At 37.1% G+C, this 21129-nt stretch overlaps 1 protein-coding gene across 2 annotated transcripts in view; it reads right to left on the bottom strand.

The window, feature by feature from the left end:
* Nucleotides 1–21129, bottom strand: part of zmp:0000001082 (integrin alpha-M) — a 147175-nt gene that overhangs the window by 7417 nt on the left and 118629 nt on the right. The window contains exons 22-30 of one of the 2 annotated variants that reach the window (XM_035404225.1): nucleotides 14340–14419; nucleotides 13835–13906; nucleotides 12332–12410; nucleotides 6952–7059; nucleotides 5316–5357; nucleotides 3591–3698; nucleotides 3277–3390; nucleotides 3147–3179; nucleotides 887–997 (exon numbers count right to left, since the gene is read on the bottom strand). In XM_035404225.1, the coding sequence (XP_035260116.1) occupies nucleotides 887–997; nucleotides 3147–3179; nucleotides 3277–3390; nucleotides 3591–3698; nucleotides 5316–5357; nucleotides 6952–7059; nucleotides 12332–12410; nucleotides 13835–13906; nucleotides 14340–14419 (747 nt within the window). The remainder of the gene's footprint in view (nucleotides 1–886; nucleotides 998–3146; nucleotides 3180–3276; nucleotides 3391–3590; nucleotides 3699–5315; nucleotides 5358–6951; nucleotides 7060–12331; nucleotides 12411–13834; nucleotides 13907–14339; nucleotides 14420–21129) is intronic. The other variant, XM_035404226.1, reaches the window with a different exon arrangement.

The following is a 21129-nucleotide window of genomic DNA, read 5'->3' as shown; positions in this document are numbered from 1 at the left end:
TGTATATAAGTGGAATAAACCCCTCCGGGCTGTCCCGGTTATTAGAAAATAATGTAGGCTACTTCGGTGGTAGTATGGGGTTACAGAAGAAATCGTATGACAGATGGACCGACGACAACGTCGCTTTTTCATACGTCAGTGGGCTAATTTGCCTACTCTTCGCAGTACTTTAGACCCCGGTGGAAACGCAGACAACCATTGGCTGAAGGAACCTTTTAGTTCCTGGTAAAGTAGATCCTGGGACTGAAAGTTCCAGGTAATTTTGGTGGAAACGCGGCTTATGAGAATGCAGTAAGACAGTAAGAATGCAAATTTGATTATTGCTTAATAAATTCTGTTATATTGAATGTAATAGTGGTCTTATCATTGAAACAGTAAATTAGAAAATTTCATACCCTCATTCAAGTCCTTTTTTCACCACCTTCACATTGCCGGTAATGTTACTTACAGGTTAAACAGAAAACAAGCCAACTCCACGTCACTTTTAATCCCCTTGGTTCAGCTTCAGCCACAGAGGAAAAGCAATTCCAAGGTTAACTCTAGTTCTTGAACGAGCCCTGTCAACTTGTCTTTTTGCTTTGCTGTATCTGGACTTCTTTGCAAGCTAGCTCTACAGTCCACAGTCTACAGTACACCCCTCCGCACACAGAAAAGGTACTGCATCTAGAAATGTCCCAAACACATTTTAGAATCACAAATACAGGTAAAGGTGCACAAATTTGGTGAAAATGTGTGAAGACTGAGATTTCTAATGCATCATAAATATGCCTTAGCGTAGTTATTTATAATATTTTTTCAGCTAAAAATCATGCATGGTATGCCTTTAACAAACTCACATTTTAAATAAAACTAAATGACTGTTTATTACCACACCAGAGACACTCACCCTCCACAGGATCGCAAAAATGATGGCCAGCACTAAAAATCCTCCTCCAGCTCCTACCCCACAGATCACAATTTTGTTGGGTGGAATTATTAATTCAACTCGGCAGTCAATCTGGAAGATCATTAAATGATACAACAGATTAACAGTGAACTACAGTAATAGAAATAACAAATTCATAAAAATGTTGTAATATTAAAGGGATAGAGGAAATAGAAATTTGGCCATGCTGGCTTACAAGATAACATAACATAACATATCATAACATAACATAATATAATGACGAGAACAGGCCATTTAGCCCAAAAATGCTCGCCATTTTCCTAACTAAATTAGTGCTCTGATTATCTACAGACTAGATCTAACTAGTATCTAACACTGTATTAAGCCTAGTCTCTAAAATCCCCAGAGTTTCTGCCTCTACTACGTGACCTGGCAGGCTATTCCACACATTGACTACTCTCTGTGTGAAAGAATTCTTCCTAATGTATGTATGGAATCTACCTTTTGTTAATTTACATTTATGTCCCCTTGTTCTACTAACAGAACTCAACCTGAAGAATCTCTTGTAGTTCTCTCTGTTGATCCCCTAAATGAATTTAAAAGCCTCAATCAAATAACCCAATTCTCCTTTTACTAAGCTTGAAGAGGTTAAGCATCTTAAGTCTTTCCTCATTTTCCAGAGCCTCTATATCTTTCTTGTAGTATGGTCCCCAGAACTGCACACAATACTCCAAGTGTGGTCTAACAAATGTATTGTATAAGATAAGTTAATAAGATAAGATAACTTCCTTGGATTTATTCTCAGTACTTTTGGCTATATATCCCAGCATCCTGTTGGCCTTTTTTTTTTTTTACTGCTACAGCACAGTACCAAGAACCAGAAAGGCTTTGAACAGCCATTACTCCCAAGTCTTTTTCAAACACATTCCAATTTTGTTCCTCCCATAAAGTAATCCTGCCTAATGTTTTATTTCCCACATGCAGAACTTTACATTTGGCTATATTAAATTTCATTTGCCAGGTTTCAGCCCAATTCTGCATTTTATTTAAATCTTCTTGGATTACTTTAGTAGCTCCCAAACTATTAGCTGGGTCTCAGTTTTGTATCATCTGCAAATTTGACTAATATACTACTGTACATTATGTCCCTGTTGAGGTACATTGATATAAATGAAGAAGACCAGTGGTCCCAGCACCAATCCTTGTGGGACTCCACTTCTAACAGCTCCCTGCTCAGATAATATCCCTCCTACTACTCTTTGTGTTCTACCCTGTACCCAGTTCCGAATCCACTCTGAAATACATCCTCTAATTCCGACTGCCTTCATTTTACAAGTCTCTCGTGTGGTACCTTATCAAATTCCTTTTGGAAATCTAAATAGATAATATCATATGCCTCGTTATAATCACAACACATGGTAGCTTCTTCAAAGACTACCAGAAGGTTTATCAGACATGACCTTCTCTAACGAAAACCATGCTGGATATCCCTCAGGATGTTACTATTTTCAAGAAATAATTCCAACTTGTCTCTAATGATAAATTCCAGTATTTTACATGTGATGCAAGTTAAACTTGAAGGCCTGTGTCCTGGATCAGTACAGCCCCCTTTCTTACATATTGGTATTATATTTCCTCACTTCCAGTCCTCAGGTATTTCTCCAGTTTAAAAAAATTTCAAATCTGGCCATTGAGGAGGCCTTGTTAATTTGCCATAATACATCAAATCTAACTGCAGAATGATTGCTAGTCCCAAATGGCCCATTTACCTCCGTGCTACAAATTCTGTCCAGATCATTACATAGCACCAGATCCAGAATTGATTTCCTTCTTGTGGGCTGATTGACATATGGTGCCAAAAAAGGTAATTTCCCAATTAACAGCAAGGTATTTGAAGTCACCCAATAAGAGTCTCACAATCCTAACAAGTTTGTTTTATTTTTCCAAAGAGCGGTGAGTTCACACTACTGTCTGAAGCTGGCGGCCAGTAACACACTCCTACCGTAAGGCCCTTTTCATGTTCCCCCATGAGCTTTATCCAACTATCCTCACAAGGCACAAGCTAGTTGATTTCTGGAATTTTCTGCATATTCAAATTTTCTTTTTCATAGAGAGCTACACCCCCACCCCTCTTATTGGATCTATCATTCCTAATGAGTTTGAACCCTTCTCCCATTCCCTCACTCCCCGCCATCCCAAGCCACCCTTACCACAACTACATCACCCTACAAACATAAGTCTTTCAACAATTCAATAGTACCTTTGCTTTGTGGAATTTTGTAGGATCTTGGTCCTGTCAAAAGGAAAAATGTTGTTTTAATTTCACTTCAACATATTCCTTCCTTCTAGTTGGAATGTTGAAATGTTAGAATGTTATGAGGAAATCTTACCTCGGAGGTGCTTACAGTTTGAACATATCGGTTTTTGTCATAGCTGAGATTTACCCAGCTTGAGAATTGCACTTCCAAACTTTCAAAAGAAAAAGGTTTTCTGGGAATAAGTGTCTGAAGAGAGAAAAAATGTTTAGAGGCAGTCAAATGCTTCAGTGATGCATTCATTTTGGGTTTGTCTAGACTCAGTTTCAAACTCAGGCTCAAATTCCGGAACTTTATTTTGCATCTGGGCATTGGTTTTGGATGACATGTTTAAAGGAGTTTTATTTGAATATGTGTATATTACTGCGCATTATGTGATTGGACCTTACCTTATTGACGAAAGATACCCTCCAAGACAGATTGAAAAGAACAGATGAACGTTGTCTCAATGGAAATTTATTACATTCAATTATCTTGCAGTGTTCTTTGGAGCAGTCCTATAACAAGACGTACAAAAATATGACCTTCCTTTGTGCATTGCTGAGACATTGCTTCATTTATTTATTAAAATGAGTATAATAATTTTTCAGACCAAAGTATGTAGTTCTAAACTATTACACAAGATGTTTCATAGACAACAATTTGGTGGCATGGGTTTTAATGAGGAACAAAAACAAATACAACCCATGTCGTATGTCGTAAACTGTTGTTTATTATACATCTTGTTTAATACTTTAGAACTACATACTTAAAGGATTTTACATTTTCCATGCAGCAAACTAGATTGAGCACAACTGACCAGCAAATAATTTACCGCCAACCCAAATTATTTGCTAGTCTAATGCCTTATCTTAAGTTCTGATTTACAGTAAGATTGGAAGAAAAGAAAAAAGAAAATAGAAAAAAACATCCTCTAAGACCATGTTCTGGGCAAAATATATTTCTGGATTATACTCTACCACTTTGAGACATGATACTAGCAGTAAATGTTACATAACACTTTTTTGAATGATTCCTGTACAATAAGGTTGACAGACAAGAACCAAGTCCCTGAAAATTCCCAAATTTTCCATTTCCTCATATAAAACAGAATGCAAAATGCTTCAGTACTTCCACCACTAAACATATGTAGACATTAGGCCTATTCCAAAGAAATTGCTACACATTATGTTATGTTTTCCTAGGTCCAGCGTTGGCCACTAAAAGAGAAAATGTCATTTCAAATCCATCACTAGTTTGTCTAGACAAAATGTAATGTTAAATTAAGAATAACTGAGTAAATTTAAAAAATGCTTTTTAAAATTATTATTTCATTTATTTAATAAAAGTTATCAAACACCCATATCACCCATGTGAAAAAGTAATTTCCCCCTTAGCTACTCAATCAAATAATAAACCAAATTTAATTGATAATTATATTCAGCTTATTGAACACAGCCAGGCTTGATTACAACCAGCCCTGTTGAATCTAAACCTGATTCATATTGAACCTTATTATCCGAGTGAAGTAGTCACCACAAAGTTTCTACAAACATAAGATTAAAGGAAATTCCTACAATTCTTTGGATTATTCAGAGATCCTTTATGGAAATATTACTGACTGTCAGTAGTATGGCATTGATCAGCATTCCTGTTCACTGACAGTCAATAGTATTTACCTGCACTGCTGACCATGCCCCTTCATGAAAAATCATTGAAGAAAAAGCAATGTTCTTCATGTTACAGTGACATTGTTGCATGAAATATCTGTTTAACATTAAATATTTACATTGCTAAAGCTAAACCAGTCAAGCGATCATAGTACTGTATGTGTAGCACAGATGATTGTTCTTTACAAATGCTTTCCTTCTCCACAAATAGAGAAACGCATGATCTTAGGGGACATGTCTCACATGGCACAAGAGAAAAGCAGAGGTCAAAGTGTCTACATAAAACATTGCAATAATATTTACTCTAAGGCAGCATTCACAATGCTGTTTTGCACTGTCCTAAAACCTAGCCTGCCACCCTTCTTTTTCCTCTGATGAATATCCGAGTTTAACTTTTCACAGAGCTCATTCTGACAACAAAAATGTCAGCAGAACATGATCTAAAGGAAAGAAATAAAGACTCACCTGTGTTTTTTGATCAGAAATTTTTCCACACATTGTTAGGTTCTTGAGAAGGAGAAAATATGAATTTGTTAGGAATGCATGTTAATATATTCATATATACTGAAAAAAGCTGGGCCCTTAAGGCCATTTGTTCTACCAAGTTCAATTTCAATTTCATATTATTTTCAAGACTAATATGCTTCATATTATTTGCTCAGACTTTACTAATCAAATTTGACCTGCTAGTATTAAACTTTATTTACTTGCGTTTCAACAGATTCTGTTCTTTTTCAGCATTTTTTTTTCTTTTAACATAAAATTTCCAGAAGGACTTTTAAAAATGTAATTTCTTTGAAAAAGGAGACAATTCAAATCATAGCTTAACTAAATCAAACAATTACTGTGAATAAATCTTGCAAACGTATCTACCTGTTGCAAATGGTAAATTACTGAATAGCAATCAATAGTTTTTACATTAACAGAACAGTGAAGCAAAAACATTTATTTTATCAACCAATCTACAAAAAGGTTCAATAGATGTCTTATGGTTGACAGCTTTTGCCATTAAAAGAGGTTCTGTCCTGAGAAAGGACCTGGGCTGTTGTCTCAATAGGCTCATCTGGCTCAATATTGGTGGGAGAGCGGAACAATTCCCTTAACCTTACACTTATTTAAAAATTCCACCTTGACATCGGAATTATCAAACTGTGTGGATATGCTAGTCCATTCTGATCTTCTCTCTCTTTTTAAGTGCCAGTCTCTGCCACATAAACTTCTACCTGTCCCCAATGGCAATTACAAATGCAACTTGTGTGCCCAATTCAACCCTGGCTCCTCACGGTCTGAATGTAACTAAAGGCCTTTTGTTAGGCTAAATATATGTCAATCTAGGAGGAGTGTTTTCTGGTTTTTCCTGTTTCAGAACTTTTTTCAGTGCGTTTTAATTTCTGCTCCCTTTTAGATTTGTCTGTTTTTTGTTCTTCATATCATACTGCATGTAATGACCCTCCCACACCACATGATTGCATGCACCTGTTCAACTGTATAAAATGTGTACATTTTCAGGTAGATAACCTGATGAAGGCTGCTGACACTGTTGGCTTTAAATAAAGAAATTTTGTGTGCTGAAGCTTGACAGTACAGCAGCTTCTTTTCTTCTAGTTTACGCCAGCTAGCACCTCCACAATCCAGATGTGCATTACTCTTGTTTAATAATATGAAACTGACAGGCACATTTCCAGCACTTACCCTGGCAAGCCATATAATAATTTAAACAATCATTATATTTGCCAGAAAATGTCAAGTGCTGTAATAAAGTTGCTGATGATTATTTCTTTATGTAATAGGTACTTATTCATGTATTTTCAATAAAAGTCTGCTTTGTATGGGCATTTATATGGCTACCACAACAATAATAAAAACAAATATTTTTTGCAATGTGGTTTGTAGGTCAGGTCCTCCTTTGTCTTGCACAGTACAAACTGAATAATTTCAGTACATTTTCCAATGAAAAAATACAAATAAAACATCAATGAAATGTTTTTGTTTTTTTAAAGAAAAGAAAAATGAAATATATTCCACATATCATTTATGTACCTTTTTGTTAATAAACACATGGCACTTACAAAAATAACGGAAGTTATGTCGCAAATGTTACCTCTGAAACAGATGTTATAATGTTTTCCATGATAAAGTTATATTCAAGTTGTGTGGGAAAGATGAAGTTGACTGTCACAGGCAAGGATTTGAAGCCCAGATTCTTCACCTAAATATGGAAATAGAAATTTAATATTAAATGCAGTGTATAATATTCTCATGTGTGTTGAAAAGTAAATATACTTTGTGTTGTCTGTTCACACCAAAACATAATTTCCTGAACATAATTTCTGTAACTTGAAAACAGTCATTTCTATAGCTTCCATACATTATACAGTATACACACTCAATAATGTACACTGTGTGTCATCAGATTGGCTGTTTCTGTCTCCAGTTACTTTGATTTGAAAAAAGGTGTGGTTTGCCATTCACTGGGGTAGACTATCTTTCGGATTTGCTCAGTGCTTGTGTATTTTGATTTCATTGAGGATTTTGAATGTTTGACCTTAATTTGTTTGTCTCTGATTCATGCTTAGCCCTCCAAGTTTGTTTGCTAAGTGGATGCGTGTTTGATTTTTTTCTGTTCAATTTGACTCAGACTCTCGTCTAGCCCTTCTAGAGCGGATTTTGTGTTTGACCCTGTCCCGATTAAATGTTGTCTGCCACTATGTTCATCATATAGCAACTCCACTTAGTTAGGGTGATCCCAGCTGTATTACAAATCCTTCCATTGGGACACTTCATTATTTTGCTTTGTCATTTTTCCTTTGTTATTTTTGAAGGTGACTCTGGGTGGAAATTTTTTAATCTCCCTGGGGGTACGCTATTTGGACTCTTGGTCACAGACTCAGTTTCCCAAGGCTCAGCATTTAAAGCTGCCACATACCTGCCACACACACACACACAGCGGGCATTTCGGTTTAGCACAAATCTAATATGAGGTAAGGACTCAACAAGGTGCACGAAACCTGCTGCTCACTGGATGTTTTCTGTTTATTGCACAATTCTCTGTGAACTCTAGAAACTGTAGTGTGCACAAATCATGGGAGGGAGGCAGCTATTTTTGAAATTTCGGAAACCACCACATCAGGCACCAACAATCATACCACGGTCAAAGTCACTGAGATCATGCGTCTGAATGGGTAGACTTGTTCAAGCTAACAGAAAGTCCACATGCTTAAATAACAGAAAGGCATCTCTGAAAACAATACTTTGAAAGTTGAAGTGGATGGGTTATAGCACCAGAAGACCATGCCGGGTTCTACTCCTGTCAGTGATGAACAGGAAAATGAGGCTACAGCGGGCACATTATCACAACAACTGGGAAACTGACGTTTGTGAAAACATCGCCTGATCTGATGAATCTTCATTTCTACTGGTTCCACAAACATGACAGTTACTTCAGTTTTCCAATGGCCTGCACAGTCCTCAGATTCAATCCAGTAGAGGACCTTGGGATGAGGTGGAATGGAATGGAAAGTTCGCAGCATCAATGTGTGACTGAAAACTCTGAGGGACTGCGTAATATTATTGAGTCAGCAAAATCCCTAAAGAGCACCTTGTTGAATCCAGAACTCCAAAATAATTCTGACTGCTCTGGAGGCAAAAGGGGGTGACACCTGACATGCTCACACATATAAATAAAAAAGGAAAAGTGAACTACAGTGCTGTATTTGCCCTCTTCTTGATTTTTTCTATTATTGCATATTTGTCACACTGAATGGTTTCAGATATGTAGACAAAATGTAATATTAGATAAAGGGGAACTGAGTAAACACAAAACACATTTTTTGAATTATTCAGTTTATTTAAAAAGTTATCAAACACCCATATCACATGTGTAAAAGCAATTGCCCCCTTAGTTACTCAATCAAACAATTAACCACATTTAATTGATAATTCGATTCAGCAGAATGAACACAGCCAGGCTTGATTCCAGCCAGCCCTGTTGAATCTAAACTTCAGTCATATTGACCTTACCATCAGAGTGAAGTTGTCATCACAAAGTTTCTACAAGCAAACTATGCCACAGAAATTCAAAGGAAATTCCAGAAGAGATGACAAAAAAGTTTTGTCGAAATATGTCTTGAAAGGGTTACAAAGCCATTTCTAAGGCTCTAGGACTACACTAAACCACAGCCATTATCTCCAAATGGAAAACACTGTGGTGAATCTTCCCAGTAGTGGCCGGCCTGCCAAAATTTCTCCAAGGCCACAGCAAGAACTCATCCAGAAAGATTTTTAAAAATCCCAGAAGAATATCCAAAGAACTGCAGGCTTCCCTAGCCTCAGCTAAGGTCAGTATTCACAACTACACAATAAGAAAGAGACTGGGCAAAAATGGGATTCATGGGAGAGTAGTAAGGTGGGCACTACTGCTAACCAATACTCCTCTCACTTTTTCAAAAAAAGCACCTGGATGACTGGATAATGTTCTATGAATAGATGAGTCAAAAGCTGAACTTTTTGGAAGACACATTTCCCATTATGTCTGGTATAAACAAATACAGCATTTCATTGTAAGAACATGATACCAACATGGTGGTCAAACATGGTGGTGGGAGTGTGATGGTGTGGGGATGCTTTACTGCTTCAGGACTGCTTCAGGACCAGGACGAATTGCTATTAAATTCAGCTTTGTACCAGAAAATTCTTAATGGAATGTCCAGTCATCTGTCCGTGAGCTGAATCTGAAGCGTAATTGGGTTATACACAAGCGGCCAAAACCAGACTTCGTTTTTGAAGCTCATTTCTTGGTCTTGTTGTTCCTGGTTGCTCACTAGCGCCACTACGGTTGGCTCCAGTATAGGTGTTTTCATATCCGGTTTCCATGTAAGTCTACGGTACAAATACGGTCAAAATACAAAGTCAATAATTTTTTCTCATGAGTACAAATAGTGACAATATGTGTATTTTATTCGTCTTATGACTGTCCATGGGTCGATTTCATGATTTATTGTGTCATGTGAGCACTGTTATAATATTTGTTGTGGACCAATGAGGTACAGTTTGCGTCACTTCCTGATTACTGCGGAGGACTAAGCTACAGTAGGGGCTACAGTCTATGGTCACTGGGGTGGGAGGTGGCGCCTCTTGGCCTTGATATTGTGGCTCCGACCACAGTCCACCTGTGCGAAGTCAGAAAATGCAGGCATCCCATTTCGTAGTGATTTCATTATGGCGTGTGCTATTTACAGCTGCAGTAGACGACCATAAAATAATCATCCTCTGAAGTTTTTCGGTAGGCGAGTCATTTTTACTATTTCCTTTAGCCTACTTAACCAAATAATTTGTTGGCAGAAAGCGTAATCAGCTTGCTATATTTGGCAGTCCAGTAGCCTATGCTAAAACATCGCAACTTCGGCTACCAAGCTATTTGACTAGCTAGCTAACCCTAACCGGCAAATATTCAATCTGTCAAACGTGTTTGACGGCTTGTCAGTCGTGTACATTCCGTAAATGTCTACCTGGGCCATGCTTCACACATGTGACAAAGCTAATAAAACCCCGATTTTGGGATAAACACTGCAAAATTTTCAGTTTCACGAAGCGAATTAAGAGTCTTAAGGTTTATTTGCTGAATAACATACAACACACGATGAAATCACACACACACAATTTAACGAAATTAACCATCTTTGTAAGACTGGCATTTAGAAAGGAACATGTTTTTAACATTTAAGAGACTGACAAAAGCATTTAAGACAGTGGTTCTCAGAATTGGTCCTGGGGGCTCCTTGCGTATATTGGCTTTTCTCCATTGGTTTTGATGATTTACAAGAAAAAAAAATAGCCTAATAATAATTAGAAATTCAATGTACATTATTTTTGTCTTCATGCACCAGGTGGAAAACTTGCTGTACAAATTGCGTTGTCATATTTACACGCCTGCAGATCAGTTATTAAAATACTTGGTAGATTTGTTAATCACCGCTGACAGTGTTAATTTTTATTCAGTAGAAAGTGACTTGCAAACAATCGGTCAGCTAGCATCACCCAGCAAGTGAACACCACAAACGGCGATGGAGTAGCCAGTAGCAGTTACTGGCTCATTAACTGACTGTGGCGAAAACCTACAACGATAACTTGCTCGGTTAACAGCAGGTCGACCAGACAGTTATATGAAAATTAGCCTAGTCAAATCACCAGTAGCCTACACATCTCTGATTGATTGACCATCAGTGTAGTCGATGTTCTTCCCATGTGGTTCATATTGCTAATGCGTGAGCTAACCACGGATAGCCTACCTAGCTCACTGGCAAGCTGATATGCTAGCTAAGCATATTCGTTTTGCTGAGAAACATAAATTGAAGATAACTGAACATAATTGTATTATTAATGTCATACATATAACGTGATTACATGACACAGTACAGTCACGGATGGAAATTAAACTCCGTAAACATTTGATAATATATTTTAAAACATAACGGCAGACAGTCAGCTAGCCTCAAGTTTGTTCTGCAATCGTTCGTTCAGGTTGATGAGCTTTTCCGCACCGGACTGTCAATCACATTGTAAAAATCACAAGACCGCTTAACTCTATGGTTTTGGCTCCAAATCGACAAAATGGCCGCGCCCGCCATTGAGCTTCAAAATGTGTTTTAGAGACCCACAGAGAGGCAATGGGTGACGTCACAGTGGCTTTGTCCATATTTTTTACAGTCTCTGGTTATACAGCAAGACAGTGATCCAATACACAGAAGCGAGTCCACATCTGAATGGCCGAATATAAACAAAATAAAGTTTTGGAGTGGCCTAGTTAAAGACCTGACTTGAACCTAATATAGACACTGTGGCAGGACCTGAAACAAGCCGTTCATGCTTGAAAACCTACCAAGTTGTCTGTAAGTAGTTCTGTAAAGACGAGTGGGCTTAAATTCCTCCACAGCGATGTGAAAGACTGATATCAAATTACAGGAAGTGTTTGGTTGAAGTTAACGCCGCTACAGTTGGTGCAACCAGTTAAGTTTAAGGGGGTAATTATTTTCAAATGCGTAATAAGGGTGTTTGAGAACATTTTTCATTAAATAAATTAAATGATTTTAAAATGTGCTTTCTGTTTAATCAGGTTCCATTTGTTTAATATTACATTAGGACTAAAAGTCTGAAACCGGGGCCTCCAGTGGCGTAGCCCATAGAGTGCTTTCCACATGCTCATTGCGAGCCGCGATGTCGGAGGTTCCAGTCCGACCGCTGACCTTTGTCACATGTCTCTCCTTCTCTCTCCTCCTAGTTCTTCCTGTCTCTCTACACTATCCTGCCTAATAAAACTGAAAAAGCCCAAAAAATTTATTTAAAGAAATTCTGAAACCATTCAGAGGAAATCATGAAGAGGGAAAATACTTTTCATTGCAATGTATATTAGTGTGGCTTGCTGCAAACCACAAATAAGGATAATGTGAGGAATAGCTATAGTGCCTGGGTGAAGTTGACTTTACCTCAAATACATGCTTCAATGTTTTGGGCTCTGTGTCCTCCAGCGAGAAATTTAAGTATGTGACAGAGGCTTCATCTTGGCTTTGGGAAGATGAATACAGAAGAAATACAGATGACACCAAGAGTAAGCAATACACATGCAATCTAAATGCAATAACTTAACAAAAAAACTAATGAAGTGGCAATAATGGTAAGCTTGATTTTGGGTTAGACAAATAAACTATCGTCAAGCTTACATACATACACCAAGTTAATTACATTTACAGTTGAGGTTTAACAGCATGAGATTTTAGTTATAAAGGAGAACAAAATAATAATTTCATGAAATATGAATAATCTAACTTTATTAGGCATCGGAGGACAAATCAAGAAAGGTCAGTCAGCTAATGAGGCAGTAAGGTTTCTTTCAAAAGGAAGTCAGAGACAGTATTCACATCACACCTTGATGTAGTTTTACATTAAGAGCACACTATTCATGCAGGAAAATGAAACAGATGCAGCTGTACTGGAAATAAGATAATTATTTAAATCATTTTAATACAAAGGTAAATGGGTGCAGCATGGTCTAACAGCAGGGTACAATATATTGGTATAGCAAGTAATGTAATGTAACAAGGCTTAATGGTTTCTGGTTGGTGATTAGATGAGCAGAATATCACAATATCATTTCTCGATCAAGAGAGAGACCTTTATATATCTTTTTTAAATAGCTACAAAATAGAAACTTTGGTTATGCCTTCTCTTGTATTTGTCAACTCTGTCTGTTTGACTAATGCAGAATTGATACTTATTGATTTGCATATATTCAGACAATTTTCCCTCAGTCTACAGAAGAATGTATATAAAAATCCCTGTTCTTTTGATAGCTAATTGTTGCGGGAGAAGGAAGCTGTGCCTGCATCCGTTGCTTTCTGTAGGCAGTATTTTAATATCTGAAGTTTTTCCTCTAAATTGGGATACTAGGAAGATGAAGTTGTGCTGCTGGCAGTGGTTTTTTGGGAAAAAATTATTGTAGGGGTGGTCAGAGTGTATGGCGCAATAAATTATATGTCTATCTACATGTAAAACCTGAAAGATTTTTATGTGTGGATATAATAATTTATCCCTTTGCTCCACCCTGCTCTGCAAATATGAGAACAGCTACAGAGATATAGCTCTCCCTGCATCTAAGCAAAACAGGAATGCATATTTTTGAGGGATTTATGGTTTTATATTTTAAATTCATAGGTAAACCTGAAGATCTGTTGCCAAATATTAAAAGGTTTTCACATAACTGACTAGCTTTTGTATCCATTTGGAAAAATGATCCAGTCACTATTGCTGGAACTACCTTCTAGCCCTGCACTTTACATCCTTGCCCAATATTATAGTTTCTCCCAGTTGGATTATTTTGATTACAGAACAATAATCAAAATATTCTTAACCAATAAGTATGAAGTATTTACCTGATCCTGGTATAAATACATATATACTGGGTTTACATAATGAATGTGCCTATGACTTACCCTTTGACAGCAAGATCAACAGCAAACTGCACTGGGAGAGAGATTTTTCTGACAGTGGAGTTCCCATTGTCACTGAAGAGAAAAAAACATATATTTACTTTCTGATTGTGGTATGCTTTCTAGGTTAGGTTAGCTACAGTCCGAGTGTCCATAATATTGTTCAATTTTAGATTAACAAATTAAACTAGTTAAACTATTTCAATCAGAAAATGAACAAAATGATATAGCTGTTTCATTTACTTATAGAACACATATGGTGTAGTGCGGAAAGGGCTACTCCTCACAATATAACTACAGCTTAGGTAGTAACACATGGACTGCAAAACCATTTTTTGCAGTTATTGTATTTTGGAAACATGAGTACTGTCTTGTCCAAAATACATTTGTAAGAATTCTAAACATGTAAAAACTCATTACCATTTTATTGTTTTATGAGAAGGTTGAGAAGACTTAGTTTGAATTGTACTATATGTGATGCATTACATGCGGTCTTTAAAAACTGCACCTGTGGGCTACGATGACGATCTCCATTGAGTCACTCCAGTTAAACCGATCAGATATCAGGAATGAACTGCAAAAAAGTGCCTGTAAAGTACAAAACAAGATAATTAAAATGATATGCCGTAATTGTCATTTGTTATATGACACAATGCCCTGTGATAGATTGGCGACCTGTCCAGGGTGTATTCCTGCCTCTCGCCCAGTGCACGTTGCGATAGACTCCATAACTAGGTATAAGTGGGTATAGATAATGGATGGATGAATGAATATGACATTAGTGATGTAAGAAAATATCGATACACTTGAGTATCGCGATATTATGTTTTGCGATACTGTATCGATTCTCAAAAACACTGTATCAATAGTTTACATGCAAAGATTTGTGGCAGACAGTGGTTAATTTTGTGTTGTGTTTAGACCCCCAACCGCTAGATAGCAGTGTTGTAATCTATCTTCAGCCATTTCACTCTTCCACTACAATGTAACAATGTAAACTGGGTCTCAGCAGAAAAATCAGAGAAATTCTGCTAGCATGTCGCGATTATATGTCTTAAAATCTTTACTTTTGTAACTTCATGGGGAACTATGGGGAAGTGTAAGTTTAGCAATACGTGGTTGGAGAAAAGCACATTTAGTGCTTAGTTGAAACCAGTAGAGGGGAACGTTTTTGAAGCCCGCTGCACCTTATGAAAGAAAAGTTAAACTAGGAACAATGGGCCTTATTCACCAACCGTTCTTAAGAAATTTTCTTAAAACCCACTTACGCAGTTTACACAAAGATTCTGACATTCACCAATGTTTTCTTATTTGGGATTTGTTCTTAGGTAAGAACAGAATCTACGCACACTCAAGAGCACACTTACGCACATTTGAGTGCTGACATGTTTGTGCAAAATAATTGGTTATTGCGTTTTCTTCAATTCTACAGTTGTATAATATTATAGGATTTAAATTACAATAATATTTTTATAATTTATAATATTTTTAAATAATTATTTTCATTATTTTACAAAGCATTAAGGTGCCAGGTTCCGCCTCAGAGGGTGGTTGCCTCAGCGGGAGTTCATCTGTAAATAAATTCTAAAAATCAAACCATTGTAATGACCTTTTATTTTTGGAGGTTTCAATTATGCAATGTTTGGTCTATACTACAAAAGCAAATGTTTAAATTTTGAATACAAACTAAGCACTTAGGTAACACTTTTTAGACACATGGACATGTTGAAGAAGAGAACACTTATTCAGGGTCGTCACTAAGGGGGTGACACCAAAATGACTGGCAATACATTTTTTGTGCAGTGTTTTGTGCAGCGACGGGTTTACTCCGATGCAGTTCACTGCCGGTTGATTTAATTAGCAGTATTAATATGACGAGAAGCACTTTGTCGTTTGAATGCATAACACGCAATTCCTTGCGCCCACACCCATTTTTTTTTTTGTCTCAGATTTGACATCAAACCATTTTTTTTTACTTCATCAGTTGTGTGCCCTTCTCCAGATACAGCGTTCACTGAACGAGTAATAGCATCCCATGCATCTTTTTTGTGTTATTTTATGTCCACTACTGACGCTACTAAATATGACAGGTCGTTTGCTGTTCACTTCCCACAGCAATATCTCCACTTCAGAACTACTGACGTTTTTCTTACGTTTGGAGTCCGGTGCTCCACCGTCTTTAGATTTTTGTTTGGGCATTATTGACTTTGTTCGCTCTCAACTTTTCTTTTTGATTTCTGTGTGTGCACACGGCCCTGCAGTCTCATGTCCTTTTATGGGGATTGGCAGGGCGTTTACCTATGCTAATTAGGAACAACTGGCACGCGCTTTACATTTACGAGGACAATGGGATTCATCATTTTAAGAACACGTGCGAACAATTCTGCGGTTTAAGAACAGGTCGTGAATCTGACGTAGACTTTTCTTAGGATCTTTCTTAAGAACAAATTTGAGAAAAAAGTAAAACACCAAAGACATTGGTGAATGAGGCCCATTGGGGGTAAAGGCTTTAGAATCGCATGGTCAGCCAGAGAAACACAAGACCCAAGTGAAAAAAGAACAACAAACACCTGCCATCTCTTCCGTGTTTGCCCCTGCTTCGGGAGCATCAAGTGTGTCCAATGTAGCGTTGTCATAAAATTTTCCTGACCGTGAAGAATGCCATACTTGTTTACATTTTGAACAGATGTGGCTCCTGGGTAAATAATCTATTGTGGTTTTCATCACAGCACTTCCAACACAAGCAATATATCGGAAAAAAAATTTCTTCTTACTGTGAAAAGTGCCTGACCCGCAACTGTAGAAATGTGTTAACACGGCAACACAATTACATCGAGAAATACTATTTTAGGAAAAAAGCGCTATGTTCTGTAACTGAATTTAGATCAAACCTACCCTATACAAAAATATAAAAACGCTCGTCAATCTGTGTATAATGTCATCGTCGCGTGGAGTCTTTAAAACCATGAAACCACCCCCTTAATAAAATAAAATAAAAACTGTAGGATACTCGTTAACTTTAAATATAGGCCAACTAGTCTGATTTTGACAACTTTGTGATTTAACTGGTTCACATTTTAGTTTATAAAACTCAAAAGTAACTTAAACATCCACTGACACAAAATCTTTAATTTTTCAAAGAAAGTAAAAGTGGTAGAGAAGAAGTGAAGTAGCGATCGGTGTAATACACTCAACATAAGACCAGCATTATCTCATGTGCCCAAAAGCATGCAACTATACAATTCTTCTTGGTGCATATATATATATATATATATATATATATATAAGCAATAAACCACGACGGGCTGTCCCGTTATTGGAAAATAATGTGCGACGGGTGGTGATGCGGCCGATGCGAAGTCGAGGTTGCTTAACCACCACCGAAGTTTATTCCACTTATACAATGGGTTACCAACAATGACTATATATGGTTACTTTAATATTTATTGATTTTTACCAACTTAATCACCTATTTGGACCGTTGTTATGCAAAAGCTCTGGTTGGTAGTTCTATTTGCACCATTGTTAAGCAAAATCCTCTGGGCGTTCATTCGACGAAAACAATGATTCTATCAAGAAAAAATAGTCCCTTCTTTTATACCATACAATTAGCACCAATTTTGGTCATTTTTGTCATTACATTATTGAAGAAAACTGCATGAAACCATAACTCAATCAAAATAATCTTCCAAGCTCTGTCTTGCTTTTTAAAATGGTGTGGTCACACAGTGTAGACACAGCATTTTTCAAGACCCTCTGAAACCGGGTTTGAATGCCAGCTAGCTTTACGATGTCACCCAGCCATTATTAAAATTCAGCTAGGTTTTAGGTCAAAATGGTCTCACGGCATGCTTTTTATCCCGGTCAGCTAGCTAGCTAGCTAACTACTGAATTATATTCAAAACAGCAGTTACTATAAACTAGCTATACGGATCGCCTATTCTATTGTCCAAATAAGGGACGATTCAGTATTTTGCGGGATGGTTGGTGACCCTAAATGAAGCCAGTAACTAGAACCGTGATTCAACGTTGCCATCAGTTGTGAAATTGGACATTGAAAAGGGGAGGGGGTGTAACAACAATTCAAAATCGAAAGAATCGAATGTTGCTGTTTTAACTGCTTTAGAATGCTGGATTTTGTAGCGCATTGATTTCATAACTGTTAAAAGGCTGAGGTGTCCCTTTAATGAGAATTAATGCCCACCCATGGACGAATGAGAGTCTAGGCTACTGGTAAATTATTAGCATGCCCTGTTGTTGTGAAGTTGTCATTCATACCGTAAATACACACTTTATTGCCTTTACATTGCGGCAAACCAATGTGCAATGCATACAACAACTTGTCAGATTTCTGAATTTGTTTTTACAACCCTCCAGGCAGCAACTGGTTTCTATTCATTTCCACACGGTCAGGGGTTAAACTGGGATTTGGGAGGTGGGTGGACCCTGAGATCCGGTGGGAGGTGGGTGAAAAAAGGTACAAACCAATGAATGTCTCAGCTCAAAATAGTTGTATCTTTAATGTATTGTGCACATAATTGTAATTAAGGAAAACAATGTTTTAAAAAGAATGTATACTATTGATGCAAGCTTTTACATGAAATATTTCAAGTGTCATTAATGCTGAGAATTTTTTTACCCACGAAAATAATCAGTCATCCTCCTCTTTTGTCCTCCCTTTCTTCCTCCTTTATCCATATTTCTTAAACTGTCGAATTGAAACAAAATAAAAACCAGCGGCGACTGGTGAGCTGAAAATTGGTGATGCGCAAAACTTTCCTTTAAACTAATCATTGATCTCAAACTGTTTAATTAATTTTCAGTGATTAACAAGCATGCAAACAATCTGACTAATCAATTGGAAAATGACACACAGCTTCTTTGCTTTGTGTTAGGGAGATTAAATGATAAATGCGATTTAGAAAAATAAGTTTTAATCACTAAGCAGTGGCGGAATCTTCCCCTGATTTTCCTTGAGTATCAATGTAATTAATCCACAAAATAGGCTACTCAATAGCAATACTATCATATATAGCCAGCTCTCCCCAAATAGGCAGTTTTAGCGAGTAGCCTAGGCCTTATAGCCAACATTTATTTTAATTTGCAGTACAAAATTTTGCACATTTTTAATCATCATTTTTTGTGGATACATGTACTTCTTTCTCCGTACTCAAATTCATGGCAAATATCTGCAATGTGTAGATTGTAAACAAAACTGAAGTGCAGGCTTTGTTTTTGCTGGTTATTCTGAATGCTAACACGGTAGATAACAGACTGGTGTATCTTCTTTTTTAAGTGTAGACTACTTGGTGATTAAAACGGATTTTTAACGGATAAATTGAATTTATTATTTAATCCCCCTAACACGGTATGAAGACAATGTGTGTTAGGCTACTTGCCATTTGATTAGTCCGATCATCGGCACGCTTGATAATAAAGGAATAATTACTAATGAAAACAGGTTGAGATCAATGATTAGTTTAAAGGAAAGTTTTGCGCCCCACAAATTTTCAGCTCATCAGTCGCCGCTGAATAAAACATTATGTATGTGGGAAATATTCAATCCTAGTTTAGCCAGCAACCTGCTGATTTTGCTCAAGCAATCAAAGTTGCCGTTAATAATAGCCGGCGTTCGTGGGGGCTGTTTATTCATCTCTCTTTAAAATGTTGCATAGATGAAATTACATGTTAATGAAATTACCTACCGCGCCCGCTTCCAAACAATGAAGACAACCAACGATATTTTTCTTTCTGTGCCTGTCTAAAACGACTGTTAAAACAAGTTTTTTTTTCTTCAGATTTTTTATTGGTTGAGCGAGTGACTGGCTAGAGGGAACACATGGACTGGAGCATACGAAAAATGGATTGTCATGACTGGATTGTCATAGTTATTTGTAAAACTGCCGGTCAAAATTATTTATTTATTTACCAAAGGTGGGTGGACAGCATCCACCCACGTCCACCTCCAATTTAACCCCTGCATACGGTATGAAAATCAACTTGCAGACATTTTCTTGAGATAGGTGATCATTGTGAAAATGAAGTCTGAATGATTTTTTCCCCCGAAGTGTAACATTAATGGAAAAATTAAGTTTTGCTCGGCTGTATTTTACTTTCTTATGCTCTGGCTCTAGACATTTTTGCGGAAGCATGCGTTTGCAGAAGTATAGATATTGATAGCCAGCTGAGCTAACTTTTGCCAAGTTAACAGCTCGAACAGACAATGTGAACACTTTATAGAAACAGTTTTATTGGTTGCTAAGTACACTGTATGCATTTTAATCCACTTGTCCTTTTTTATTTTTACATGCTTTATTAGCCTACGTAATGTCTTAAAGTGGATGGGCATATATGAAATATCTCTTCACAATAAGAGCAGCAATTATAGCAGCATTAGCAGAGATACAGGGATAAGTGAGGAGGGAGAAAGAGATGGGCCCTGGGGCATAGACCTATGTGTTAGCTAGCTACTCTACATTATATTCTATATTCTTAATTAGTTGGATGGAAATTTAAACACAACAGGTTCAGAAATTAAGTGCTTTGTCCCAGATTGTAGGAACTATTAACTAATTTGTGTACCTATAGGGTACCGCCCCAATGACAAGCATTTGCACCTTTTAGGCACCTTCACCTTTTTTCTGAGAATGTGTTGACATGAACAACATACCTACTGTAACAGGGAAGGAGCACTCGACATCAACAGGGCCCATCAAACATCTGATTGCATTCAGATGATACTTCGTTTCTCCCAGCATTTGGAAATATGCTTAAAATGCTTAGGCCTACAGGCTACAAATCACATGGCAGGTTGTTGAAAGTTGACAGCCTCCATCCAAAACTGCCAGAGAATCATTGTAGGATGTAAACTAATATTCCTCATTGCATCATTTAGCAAGTTTATTTTAAAGCTGAATACGGTACTATAATGATGAAAGATGGATAGTAATTATTTAACTGACTGAGGAGCATTTTCTACAAACAGCAGCATATCATCACCGTAAGGAAAAAAAATGTTATGTTTAGTATTGTTGCTTGAGATTAGATAATGTTAACTGTTTGATGGACAGCCTGAGCTAAATGATCAAGGAAAAGAGTGAACAACTGAGGGGATATTCTTGGTGAGTACCTTGGGAAATTCAAGAGAGCAGTTGGCTGTTGGATTGGCACATAAAAATATTGTCACTCTAATAAAATCTACACCAAAGGCCATAGTCTCCAGTCATGACCAGTGATAGGGCCATTATTGCGTTAAATGATAATATGGCTATGGGAGACTTTATGTTGATGTTGTGTCT

Source organism: Anguilla anguilla, chromosome 2 (genome assembly GCF_013347855.1).
Source record: "Anguilla anguilla isolate fAngAng1 chromosome 2, fAngAng1.pri, whole genome shotgun sequence".
In the NCBI taxonomy this organism is placed as follows: Eukaryota; Metazoa; Chordata; class Actinopteri; order Anguilliformes; family Anguillidae; genus Anguilla; species Anguilla anguilla.
The sequence above is the reverse complement of the archived record's forward strand: the minus strand, read 5'-3'. Positions and strand labels throughout refer to the sequence as shown.